Below are 13,603 nucleotides of genomic sequence, written 5' to 3'. Positions count from 1 at the left end.
GATGGCTGTGATGATACAAGATGTTTATAGAAAGAGCTGAGAGGCTGTACAAGATACAAGATGTTTATAGAAAGAGAGCTGTGATACAAGATGTTTATAGAAAGAGGCTGTGATGAGGCTGTGATACAAGATGTTTATACAAGATACAAGATGTTTATAGAAAGAGGCTGGATGAGGCTGATGTTTATACAAGATGTTTATAGAAAGAGGCTGTTATACAAGATGAGAGGCTGTGATACAAGATGTTTATAGAAAGAGGCTGTGGAGAGGTTATACGCTGTTATACAAGATGTTTATGCTGTTATACAAGATGTTTATAGAAAGAGGCGAGGCACTCTTATACAAGACGTTTATAGAAAGAGGAGAGGCGCTGTGATTCAAGATGTTTATAGAAAGAGGCTGTGATGAGGCTGTTATACAAGATGTTTATAGAAAGAGGCTGTTATACAAGATGTTTATAGAAAGAGGAGAGGCGCTGTGATACAAGATGTTTATAGAAAGAGGCTGGAGAGGCTGTTATACAAGATGTTTATAGAAAGAGGTGTTATACAAGATGTTTATAGAAAGATGTTTATAGAAAGAGGCTGTGATGAGGCTGTTATACAAGATGTTTATGCTGTTATACAAGATGTTTATAGAAAGAGGCTGTTATACAAGATGTTTATAGAAAGAGGGCTGTTATACAAGATGTTTATAGAAAGAGGCTGTGATGAGGCTGTTATACTGTGTTATACAAGATGTTTATAGAAAGAGGAGAGGCGCTGTGATACAAGATGTTTATAGAAAGAGGCTGTGATGAGGCTGTTATACAAGATGTTTATAGAAAGAGGCTGTTATACAAGATGTTTATGCTGTTATACAAGATGTTTATAGAAAGAGGCTGTGATACAAGAGTTTAGGCGCTGTGATACAAGATGTTTATAGAAAGAGGAGAGGCTGTTATACAAGATGTTTATAGAAAGAGGAGAGGCTGCTGATACAATACAAGATGTTTATAGAAAGAGGAGAGGCACTGTGATACAAGATGTTTATAGAAAGAGGCTGTGATACAAGATGAGGCTGTTATACAAGATGTTTATAGAAAGAGGCTGTTATACAAGATGTTTTATACAAGATGTTTATAGAAAGAGGCTATGATGAGGCTGTTATACAAGATGTTTATAGAAAGAGGCTGTTATACAAGATGTTTATAGAAAGAGGCTGTTATACAAGATGTTTATAGAAAGAGGCTGTTATACAAGATGTTTATAGAAAGAGGCTGTGATGAGGCTGTTATACAAGATGTTTATAGAAAGAGGCTGTTATACAAGATGTTTATAGAAAGAGGCTGTTATACAAGATGTTTATAGAAAGAGGCTGTGATGAGGCTGTTATACAAGATGTTTATAGAAAGAGGCTGTGATGAGGCTGTTATACTGTGTTATACAAGATGTTTATAGAAGAGGAGAGGCGCTGTGATACAAGATGTTTATAGAAAGAGGCTGTGATGAGGCTGTTATACAAGATGTTTATAGAAAGAGGCTGTGATGAAGCTGTTATACAAGATGTTTATAGAAAGAGGCTGTTATACAAGAGGCTGTGATACAAGATGATGAGGCTGTTATACAAGATGTTTATAGAAAGAGGCTGTTATACAAGATGTTTATAGTGATACAAGAGAGAGGCTGCTGTTATACAAGATGTTTATAGAAAGAGTTTATGAGGCTGTTATACAAGATGTTTATAGAGCGCTGTGATACAAGATGTTTATAGAAAGAGGAGAGGCTGTTATACAAGATGTTTATAGAAAGAGGCTGTGATACAAGATGTTTATAGAAAGAGGAGAGGCGCTGTGATACAAGATGTTTATAGAAAGAGGCTGTGATACAAGATGTTTATGAGGCTGTTATACAAGATGTTTATTTATACAAGATGTTTATAGAAAGAGGCTGTGATGAGGCTGTGATACAAGATGTTTATAGAAAGAGGCTGTTATACAAGATGTTTATAGAAAGAGGCTGTGATGAGGCTGTTATACAAGATGTTTATAGAAAGAGGCGAGGCACTGTGATACAAGATGTTTATAGAAAGAGGAGACGCGCTGTGATACAAGATGTTTATAGAAAGAGGCTGTGATGAGGCTGTTATACAAGATGTTTATGAGGCTGTTATAAAGATGTTTATAGAAAGAGGAGAGGCGCTGTGATACAAAGATGTTTATAGAAAGAGGCTGTGATGAGGCTGTTATACAAGATGTTTATAGAAAGAGGAAAGAGGCGCTGTGATACAAGATGTTTATAGAAAGAGGAGAGGCTGTGATACAAGATGTTTATAGAAAGAGGAGATGAGACTGTTATACAAGATGTTTATAGAAAAAGAGGCTGTGATACAAGATGATGAGGCTGTTATACAAGATGTTTATAGAAAGAGGAGAGGCACTGTGATACAAGATGTTTATAGAAAGAGGCTGTGATACAAGATACAAGATGTTTATAGAAAGAGGCTATAATGAGGCTGTTATACAAGATGTTTATAGAAAGAGGAGAGGTGCTGTGATACAAGATGTTTATAGAAAGAGGCTATGATGAGGCTGTTATACAAGATGTTTATAGAAAGAGGAGAGGTGCTGTGATACAAGATGTTTATAGAAAGAGGAGAGGCACTGTGATATAATATGTTTATAGAAAGAAGCTGTGATGAGACTGTTATACAAGATGTTTATAGAAAGAGGCTGTTATACAAGATGTTTATAGAAAGAGGAGTGGCGCTGTGATACAAGATGTTTATAGAAAGAGGCTGTGATAAGGCTGTGATGCAAGATGTTTATAGAAAGAGGCTGTTATACAAGATGTTTATAGAAAGAGGAGAGGCGCTGTGATACAAGATGTTTATAGAAAGAGGCTGTTATACAAGATGTTTATAGAAAGAGGAGAGGCGCTGTGATACAAGATGTTTATAGAAAGAGGCTGTGATGAGGCTGTTATACAAGATGTTTATAGAAAGAGGCTGTGATGAGGCTGTTATACAAGATGTTTATAGAAAGAGGCTGTTATACAAGATGTTTATAGAAAGAGGAGAGGCGCTGTGATACAAGATGTTTATAGAAAGAGGAGAGGCGCTGTGATACAAGATGTTTATAGAAAGAGGAGAGGCGCTGTGATACAAGATGTTTATAGAAAGAGGCTGTGATGAGGCTGTTATACAAGATGTTTATACAAGATGTTTATAGAAAGAGGCTGTGATGAGGCTGTTATACAAGATGTTTATAGAAAGAGGCTGTGAAGTTATACAAGATGTTTATAGAAAGAGGCTGTGATGAGGCTGTTATACAAGATGTTTATAGAAAGAGGCTGTGATGAGGCTGTTATACAAGATGTTTATAGAAAGAGGCTGTGATGAGGCTGTTATACAAGATGTTTATAGAAAGAGGCTGTGATGAGGCTGTTATACAAGATGTTTATAGAAAGAGGCTGTGATGAGGCTGTTATACAAGATGTTTATAGAAAGAGGCTGTGATGAGGCTGTTATACAAGATGTTTATAGAAAGAGGCTGTGATGAGGCTGTGATACAAGATGTTTATAGAAAGAGGCTGTGATGAGGTTGTGATACAAGATGTTTATAGAAAGAGGCTGCGATGAGGATGCGATACAAGATATTTATAGAAAGAGGAGAGGCACTGTGATACAAGATGTTTATAGAAAGAGGCTGTGATGAGGCTGTTATACAAGATGTTTATAGAAAGAGGCTGTGATGAGGCTGTGATACAAGATGTTTATAGAAAGAGGAGAGGCGCTGTGATAGCCTCTTTCTATAAAATTGCTTTTTGCCTGAGTAACCTCTGTTGGCAGAGAATTACACAATGACATGGCTCTATACATAACTGAGTGACATATTAAATCAGAAACCCATAGTGGCCATCTGTGACCAGATCTACAGTGGGTAGTCCATTTCTGGTAAAAACAGGCTTTTTGAGGTCTACCTCACTGATTGCTCCACATGTGTGTCACCACCCACATGAAAAAATTATATTTTATAAACGGGGTGTTTCGAACCCTGCATGCTGATTGGCTGACAGCCGTGGTATACCACGGATATGACAAAATATGTATTTTTACTGCTCTAATTACGTTGGTAACCAGTTTATAATAGCAATAAGGCACCTCGGGGGTTTGTGGTATGTAGCCAATATACCACGGCTAAGGGCTGTGTCCAGGCACTCTGCATTACGTCGTGCATAAGAACAGCCTTTAGCCGTGGTATATTGGCCATATACCACACCTCCTCGTACCTTATAGCTTAAGTATACTATGGCATAAATACTGTAGTACTCACTCTAGTGTTTTGCGTAGTAAAGTCCCAAAAGCACGACAGTGAATACTGCTCTGTTCTATAACCTCTGCCTCCTTCCTGTGGTGTAGCTGTGAAGCCAGGCTAGTGACCTTGGACACAGATCAGTGTCAGAGAGGAATTGCAGGAGCTCGGAGTGATCTAACCGATCACAAAGGCTTTGGACATGTCAGCAAGTAACACCCTTACCATTGTTGGTTTTCTGGAGTCTGTAGCTGTCACGATCGTCTGAATGAATGAACCAAGGCGCAGCGTACTTAGAGTTCCGCATGTTTCATAAATATGAAACTCACCAAAAAACAAATACAGAAGAAAACGAAACGTGACGTTCTGGGCTGCTCATAGGCAGCTACACAAAAACAAGATCCCACACAAAACAGGTGGCAAAAGGCTGCCTAAATATGATCCCCAATCAGAGACAACGATAGGCAGCTGCCTCTGATTGAGAACCATACCAGGCCAACATAGAAATGCAAAAACTAGAGCACCCACCCTAGTCACACCCTGACCTAACCAAAATAGAGAATAAAAAGGAACCCCCACCCCAAAGGTGCGGACCCTGGCCGCAAAACCTGACTCTATGGGGGAGGGTCCGGGTGGGCATCTAGCCTCGGTGGTGGCTCCGGTTCGGGACGTAGACCCTGCTCTGCTCGCGGATCCCTCCACTTCCGTGGAACCGGACCATGGATCGTCGCCGGGGACTCGGTGGTCGCCGGAGGCTCCGTACAGTTCGGAGGGACAGTGGAACCCTCACCGGAGGCTCTGCTCGCGGATCCCTCCGCTTCCGTGGAACCGGACCATGGATCGTCGCCGGGGACTCCGGACCGTGGAACCCTCGCCGGAGGCTCCGTACAGTGGAACCCTCGCCGGAGGCTCCGTACAGTGGAACCCTCACCGGAGGCTCCGTACAGTGGAACCCTCGCCGGAGGCTCCGTACAGTGGAACCCTCGCCGGAGGCTCCGTACAGTGGAACCCTCGCCGGAGGCTGCCAACCGCCGCCGGACCGGTGGAATCCTCGTCGGAGGCTCCGTACAGGAGGCCTGCATGGAGTGGCACAGGAACCCTGGGGAGACACACAGGAGGCCGCATGGAGCGGAGGCTCCGGGCTACAGTGGAACCAGGAGGCCGGATGGAGCTCCGTACAGTGGAACCCTGCGCTAGGCTCATGGGGCTGTACAGGGACGACAGGAGGCCGGAGGCTCCAGGAGGCCGGAGCTCCACACCGGGCTGGGGGAGACGCACAGGAGGCCTGGTGCATGGAGCTGGCACAGGACGTACCCGGGCTGGGGAGACCCACAGGAGGCCTGGTGCATGGAGCTGGGACCGGGCTGGGGAGACGCACAGGAGGCCTGGTGCATGGAGCTGGCACAGGACGTACCGGGCTGGGGAGACACACAGGAGGCCTGGTGCATGGAGCTGGCACCGGGCTGGGGAGACACACAGGAGGCCTGGTGCATGGAGCTGGCACAGGACGACCGGGCTGGGGAGCACAGGAGGCCTGGTGCATGGAGCTGGCACAGGACGTACCGGGTGGGGAGACACAGGAGGCCTGGTGCATGGAGCTGGCACAGGACGTACCGGGCTGGGGAGACACACAGGAGGCCTGGTGCATGGAGCTGGCACAGGACGTACCGGGCTGGGGAGACACACAGGAGGCCTGGTGCATGGAGCTGGCACAGGACGTACCGGGCTGGGGAGACACACAGGAGGCCTGGTGCATGGAGCTGGCACAGGACGTACCGGGCTGGGGAGACACACAGGAGGCCTGGTGCATGGAGCTGGCACAGGACGTACCGGGCAGGGGAGACACACAGGAGGCCTGGTGCATGGAGCTGGCACAGGACGTACCGGGCTGGGGAGACACACAGGAGGCCTGGTGCATGGAGCTGGCACAGGACTCACCGGGCTGGGGAGACACACAGGAGGCCTGGTGCATGGAGCTGGCACAGGACTCAACCGGGCTGAGGAGACACACAGGAGGCCTGGTGCATGGAGCTGGCACAGGACGTACCGGGCTGGGGAGACACACAGGAGGCCTGGTGCATGGAGCTGGCACAGGACGTACCGGGCTGGGGAGACACACAGGAGGCCTGGTGCATGGAGCTGGCACAGGACTCACCGGGCTGGGGAGACACACAGGAGGCCTGGTGCATGGAGCTGGCACAGGACGTACCGGGCTGGGGAGACGCACAGGAGGCCTGGTGCATGGAGCTGGCACAGGACGTACCGGGCAGGGGAGACACACAGGAGGCCTGGTGCATGGAGCTGGCACAGGACGGGCTACCGGGCTGGTGGGCACAGGACGTACCGGGCTGGGGAGACACACAGGAGGCCTGGTGCAGCTGGCACAGGACCGGGCTGGACACACAGGAGGCCTGGTGCATGGAGCTGGCACAGGACTACCGGGCTGGGAGACACACAGGAGGCCTGGTGCATGGAGCTGGCACAGGACTCCGGGCTGGGGAGACACACAGGAGGCCTGGTGCATGGAGCTGGCACAGGACTACCGGGGGGAGACACACAGGAGGCCTGGTGCATGGAGCTGGAGGCTCACCGGGCTGAGGAGACACACAGGAGGCCTGGTGCATGGAGCTGGCACAGGACGTACCGGGCAGGGGAGACACACAGGAGGCCTGGTGCATGGAGCTGGCACAGGACGTACCGGGCTGAGGAGACACACAGGAGGCCTGGTGCATGGAGCTGGCACAGGACGTACCGGGCAGGGGAGACACACAGGAGGCCTGGTGCATGGAGCTGGCACAGGACGTCACCGGGCTGGGGAGACACACAGGAGGCCTGGTGCATGGAGCTGGCACAGGGACCCGGGCTGGGGAGACACACAGGAGGCCTGGTGCATGGAGCTGGCACAGGACTACCGGGCTGAGGAGACACACAGGAGGCCTGGTGCATGGAGCTGGCACAGGACTACCGGGCTGGGAGACACACAGGAGGCCTGGTGCATGGAGCTGGCACAGGACGTACCGGGCTGGGAGACACACAGGAGGCCTGGTGCATGGAGCTGGCACAGGACACCGGGCAGGAGACACACAGGAGGCCTGGTGCATGGAGCTGGCAGGACAGGACGTACCGGGCTGAGGAGACACACAGGAGGCCTGGTGCATGGAGCTGGCACAGGGACGAGGAGACACACAGGAGGCCCATGGGCTGGGGAGACACACAGGAGGCCTGGTGCATGGAGCTGGCACAGGACGTACCGGGCTGGGGAGACACACAGGAGGCCTGGTGCATGGAGCTGGCACAGGACGTACCGGGCTGGGGAGACACACAGGAGGCCTGGTGCATGGAGCTGGCACAGGACGACCGGGCAGGGGAGACACACAGGAGGCCTGGTGCATGGAGCTGGCACAGGACCGGGCTGGGGAGACACACAGGAGGCCTGGTGCATGGAGCTGGCACATGGAGCTGGACGGGCTGAGGAGACACACAGGAGGCCTGGTGCATGGAGCTGGCACAGGGCTACCGGGGAGGAGACACACAGGAGGCCTGGTGCATGGAGCTGGCACAGGACATGGAGCTGGCACAGGACCGGGCTGGGGAGACACACAGGAGGCCTGGTGCATGGAGCTGGCACAGGACGTACCGGGCTGAGGAGACACACAGGAGGCCTGGTGCATGGAGCTGGCACAGGACGTACCGGGCTGAGGAGACACACAGGAGGCCTGGTGCATGGAGCTGGCACAGGACGACCGGGCTGAGGAGACACACAGGAGGCCTGGTGCATGGAGCTGGCACAGGACGTACCGGGCTGAGGAGACACACAGGAGGCCTGGTGCATGGAGCTGGCACAGGACTACCGGGCTGAGGAGACACACAGGAGGCCTGGTGCATGGAGCTGGCACAGGACGTACCGGGCTGAGGAGACACACAGGAGGCCTGGTGCATGGAGCTGGCACAGGACACCGGGCTGAGGAGACACACAGGAGGCCTGGTGCATGGAGCTGGCACAGGACGTACCGGGCTGAGGAGACACACAGGAGGCCTGGTGCATGGAGCTGGCACAGGACGTACCGGGCTGAGGAGACACACAGGAGGCCTGGTGCATGGAGCTGGCACAGGACGTACCGGGCTGAGGAGACACACAGGAGGCCTGGTGCATGGAGCTGGCACAGGGACCGGGCTGAGGAGACACACAGGAGGCCTGGTGCATGGAGCTGGCACAGGACTCACCGGGCTGAGGAGACACACAGGAGGCCTGGTGCATGGAGCTGGCACAGGACGTACCGGGCTGAGGAGACACACAGGAGGCCTGGTGCATGGAGCTGGCACAGGACGACCGGGCTGAGGAGACACACAGGAGGCCTGGTGCATGGAGCTGGCACAGGACGTACCGGGCTGAGGAGACACACAGGAGGCCTGGTGCATGGAGCTGGCACAGGACGACGGGCTGAGGAGACACACAGGAGGCCTGGTGCATGGAGCTGGCACAGGACGTACCGGGCTGAGGAGACACACAGGAGGCCTGGTGCATGGAGCTGGCACAGGACGTACCGGGCTGAGGAGACACACAGGAGGCCTGGTGCATGGAGCTGGCACAGGACGGGCTGAGGAGACACCAGGAGGCTGAGGAGACACACCGGGCTGAGGAGACACACAGGAGGCCTGGTGCATGGAGCTGGCACAGGACGACCGGGCTGAGGAGACACACAGGAGGCCTGGTGCATGGAGCTGGCACAGGACGTACCGGGCTGAGGAGACACACAGGAGGCCTGGTGCATGGAGCTGGCACAGGACGTACCGGGCTGAGGAGACACACAGGAGGCCTGGTGCATGGAGCTGGCACAGGACGCGGGCTGAGGAGACACACAGGAGGCCTGGTGCATGGAGCTGGCACAGGACGTACTGGCCACAGGCTACCGGGCTGAGGAGACACACAGGAGGCCTGGTGCATGGAGCTGGCACAGGACGTACCGGGCTGAGGAGACACACAGGAGGCCTGGTGCATGGAGCTGGCACAGGACGTGCCGGGCTGAGGAGACACACAGGAGGCCTGGTGCATGGAGCTGGCACAGGACGTACCGGGCTGAGGAGACACACAGGAGGCCTGGTGCATGGAGCTGGAGCTGAGGGACACACAGGAGGCCTGGTGCATGGAGCTGGCACAGGACGGGCTGAGGAGACACACAGGAGGCCTGGTGCATGGATGGACCGGGCTGAGGAGACACACAGGAGGCCTGGTGCATGGAGCTGGCACAGGACGGGCTGAGGAGACACACAGGAGGCCTGGTGCATGGAGCTGGCACAGGACGTACCGGGCTGAGGAGACACACAGGAGGCCTGGTGCATGGATGGCACAGGACGTACCGGGCTGAGGAGACACACAGGAGGCCTGGTGCATGGAGCTGGCACAGGACGTACCGGGCTGAGGAGACACACAGGAGGCCTGGTGCATGGAGCTGAGGGCACAGGAGGCCTGGTGCATGGAGCTGGCACAGGACGTACCGGGCTGAGGAGACACACAGGAGGCCTGGTGCATGGAGCTGGCACAGGACGTACCGGGCTGAGGAGACACACAGGAGGCCTGGTGCATGGAGCTGGCACAGGACGTACCGGGCTGAGGAGACACCAGGAGGCCTGCAGGAGACACACAGGAGGCCTGGTGCATGGAGCTGGCACAGGACGTACCGGGCTGAGGAGACACACAGGAGGCCTGGTGCATGGAGCTGGCACAGGAGGCCTGGTGCATGGAGCTGGCACAGGACGTACCGGGCTGAGGAGACACACAGGAGGCCTGGTGCATGGAGCTGGCACAGGACGTACCGGGCTGAGGGGACGCACAGGAGGCCTGGTGCATGGAGCTGGCACAGGACGGGCTGAGGAGACACACAGGAGGCCTGGTGCATGGAGCTGGCACAGGACGTACCGGGCTGAGGAGACACACAGGAGGCCTGGTGCATGGAGCTGGCACAGGACGTACCGGGCTGAGGAGACACACAGGAGGCCTGGTGCATGGAGCTGGCACAGGACGTACCGGGCTGAGGAGACACACAGGAGGCCTGGTGCATGGAGCTGGCACAGGACGTACCAGGCTTGGGGGAACACACAGGAGGCCTGGTGCATGGAGCTGGCACAGGACGTACCGGGCTGAGGAGACACACAGGAGGCCTGGTGCATGGAGCTGGCACAGGGACCGGGCTGAGGAGACACACAGGAGGCCTGGTGCATGGAGCTGGCACAGGACGTACCGGGCTGAGGAGACACACAGGAGGCCTGGTGCATGGAGCTGGCACAGGACGTACCGGGCTGAGGAGACACACAGGAGGCCTGGTGCATGGAGCTGGCACAGGACGTACCGGGCTGAGGAGACACACAGGAGGCCTGGTGCATGGAGCTGGCACAGGACGTACCGGGCTGGGGAGACACACAGGAGGCCTGGTGCATGGAGCTGGCACAGGACGTACCAGGCAGGGGAGATACACAGGAGGCACAGTACGGGACCACTTAATGTACCCTGACCCTCTGAAAATGAACCACTACCCACTATCTAGCCCATTCAATAGACGTAATGTTAAACTTACAGTATACCATCTATTCACGAAGCTGCCTAGCGCCCGACGGACCGACGCTTCCCAAATGCTCTGTCTAAGCGTCGATATGCCTCGCTTGCAATACGGTTTTGGAAGCCTTTTGAACATAACTTTCAAAAAATCATGAAGAAAAATGTTTAAATAACTACACAACTTTATAGGGGTAGGGTTCCCACACGGCCATATCTCCATGTTACAGCGCTTGCTAATGGAAGACAGATGTGACCACCTGTGTATAACGGAAGAAGGACGTCAGAATAGTGTTGTAACTAAAGAAAATACCGTCGGCTGCAATTGTGTTAAACCCATATACAATAGTGTATATTTTGCATTTGTGAAATCATTTTCATGTGATAGGAATGAGGGCTTTATGTTTCCAAAACTATATCGCAAGTGCAGATGAACGTTTCTAAACATTAAAATAGAGTGTCAGGATTGTAGTACATTCAGCGTAGAACCCAAAAGGGAAGGCTGTAAGCCCCCTTCGGTTCTCGAGACATGCGACCATGTATTCTACACATACTTTATGTGTGTGTTTCTGCATGCGTCTGTGCATGAGTGTGTGTGTGTGTTACTGGGCATGTGTGTGTTTTTGCTTCTGCGTGTGTGTGATTGTGTCTGCATTTGTCTGTGTATGTCCATCAGTAAAGTGAGAGAAATGTCTGTCACCAGGAAGGGATGACCTTGCTCCAGTACTGTGGCACTGTGAGGATAGGGAAAAGGGACACCCCAGAGAGCAGATAGGTACCACAGACAGAAGATGAAACAGCCGCATAAAAACAGGTGTCAAGTGGCAAACATGAGGAAAAAAACAAGCCAAATAGTGAATAGCATTATATCTCCACGGAAGTGTTGGTGAGAACAGAGATAAATAAATCTATCAGTGAGCGAGCCATCGTGCCTGAGATAAGAAGCCATCAGGGGAAATTCAACCATAGCCTCTGTATAACCCAGCACTAGCCTGTGTGTCACCCTGCTCTGAGACTAGTGTTTACTGGGTGTGGGTTTTTCATCATGTTTAAATGTTCCCTGAAGAAATCCTACTGTCTGCACCACAAACACAACCTCAGAACCCCGGGCCCACGGCTCGAGCAACAGGACACACTGCAGACATAACATTATGAATGTACTTCACTGGGATATCTAGAAAAAACATGGAAAATGCAGGAAGAGAAAGAGAAAGTTCCCCCTGTGATAACATCTGCTCCAGAAACCAAGATAGCCTCTAAGCTGGTGTTAAAGAAGGAGGGAAGGGATGGGAGGTCACTTATTTAATAGACTTTATTAAGCTGGGTGGCTGCTGGTTACATAAGTGACATGGGATACTCTGTAACAATACACTTTCAATCAAAGTTGGGCTGCATGGCCAGAATGACTGTCTCTCCCCCCTTCGCTGGTCTCTCTCCCTCTCCACTACACAGCCCTCCTTTTCTCACTCTCCCACTGCCCACTGCCCGCTACACACACACACACACACACACACACACACACACACACACACACACACACACACACACACACACACACACACACACACACACACACACACGCAAGCACAAAAACAAATCATAAAGACAGAATTAAATATTGGGCACATGGACTTAGTTACAACCTAATGATTTGTAACATGTACCAATACCGATTTTAAAAACAATGCAGACTCAACAGTGGAACAAGACCAGCAAGTAATAACCGATAAAAAAGCATTTCCACCTGCTATTTTTAGAGGACAACAAAAAACAAATATTGAGTGGTGGGGGCCCCTGAGGGCCCATTGGTTCTCAGGTCCATGAGTCACTTTCAACCTCCACTGTGACACCTGCCTCAGGTAGATCTGAGTCATATCCTCTCTGCCTCTCTCATGCACCCCCCTCCTTCATGCCCCCCTCCCACTCCCCATTATCTCTTCCTCTCAGACTCCTTCAATCCATACCGACCTTTCTTTCTACCCTTTCTTTCCACACCCAATACATCTGCAGCCATACGCAAACTACGCATGACAAACCCACCCCTACCCCAGCATCCGTTCTCCCCCCCAGTCCCCTCTATGTCTGCACCCTCTGGGTGCATCCTGTGGGGTGAGGAACACTAGTAGCCGACTGCCTGTCTGTCTGTCTGTCTGTCTGTCAATATCTCTGTCTCTACTGCATCAGCAGATTAGTTTACATCTGAATAGATCTACAGGCAGATACACGCAGCTGGACACCAGCCCAGGGGTATACATACATACATACATACATACATACATACATACAGACATACAGACAGACAGACAGACAGACAGACAGACAGACAGACAGACAGACAGACAGACAGACAGACAGACAGACAGACAGACAGACAGACAGACAGACAGACAGACAGACAGACAGACAGACAGACAGACAGACAGGACACAGAGGAATGTGTTATCATATGATAAACAACGCTCATCGATGGCTTTGACAAGTGCTAATTTTAATTCATGACACTAAATGAAATGTGATAGCTGGTTTTCCCAGCTATCCCAGTAATAATCACAGATTGCGCTGATACAGGTCCATCTGTAACCCCCAACAGCCAGTGATTGATAGAGCAGAGATTTAGAGTTTAGTACGACAACAGCCACCAGTGCAGTCCAAAGGTCCCAAAAGCCTGCAGGTAATTATTACTCCTTACTCAGCAGTCATTGTTCTTCAACGACAGGTAGAAGGAAGAGGATGAGAGAGAGGGGCACAAAAACATGTCCTCT

General features: G+C 51.7%; 1 protein-coding gene across 1 annotated transcript; it reads right to left on the bottom strand.

Moving 5' to 3' along the window:
* Positions 1-4,931: 4,931 nt before the first annotated feature.
* On the bottom strand, positions 4,932-10,459 carry LOC135510644 (nascent polypeptide-associated complex subunit alpha, muscle-specific form-like). The gene is made up of 10 exons (XM_064932139.1): positions 10,317-10,459; positions 9,842-9,919; positions 9,365-9,547; positions 9,129-9,206; positions 8,837-8,926; positions 7,597-7,759; positions 7,204-7,313; positions 6,636-6,785; positions 6,230-6,288; positions 4,932-5,689 (listed from the first exon to the last, which is right to left on the bottom strand). The coding sequence occupies exons 1-10, from the start codon at positions 10,457-10,459 to the stop codon at positions 4,932-4,934; spliced, it is 1,812 nt and encodes a 603-aa protein (XP_064788211.1).
* Positions 10,460-13,603: the final 3,144 nt, after the last annotated feature.

The sequence above is a fragment of the Oncorhynchus masou genome, chromosome 1, assembly GCF_036934945.1.
Source record: "Oncorhynchus masou masou isolate Uvic2021 chromosome 1, UVic_Omas_1.1, whole genome shotgun sequence".
NCBI classification, from domain to species: domain Eukaryota; kingdom Metazoa; phylum Chordata; class Actinopteri; order Salmoniformes; family Salmonidae; genus Oncorhynchus; species Oncorhynchus masou.
This window is presented reverse-complemented; position numbering and strand designations above follow the sequence as displayed.

What these genes read in the sequence shown, in the direction of transcription:
- LOC135510644 (XM_064932139.1), bottom strand. Translation starts at nt 10,459, where the DNA reads ATGCACCAGGCCTCCTGTGTGTCTCCTCAGCCCGGTACGTCCTGTGCC. An exon ending in CTGTGTGTCTCCCCAGCCCG is followed by an intron (nt 7,314 to 7,596) that starts GTACGTCCTGTG and finishes TGTGTCTCCCAG; the next exon opens with CCCGGTACGTCCTGTGCCAG. An exon ending in CTGTGTGTCTCCCCAGCCCG is followed by an intron (nt 6,289 to 6,635) that starts GTACGTCCTGTG and finishes GTGTCTCCTCAG; the next exon opens with CCCGGTTGAGTCCTGTGCCA.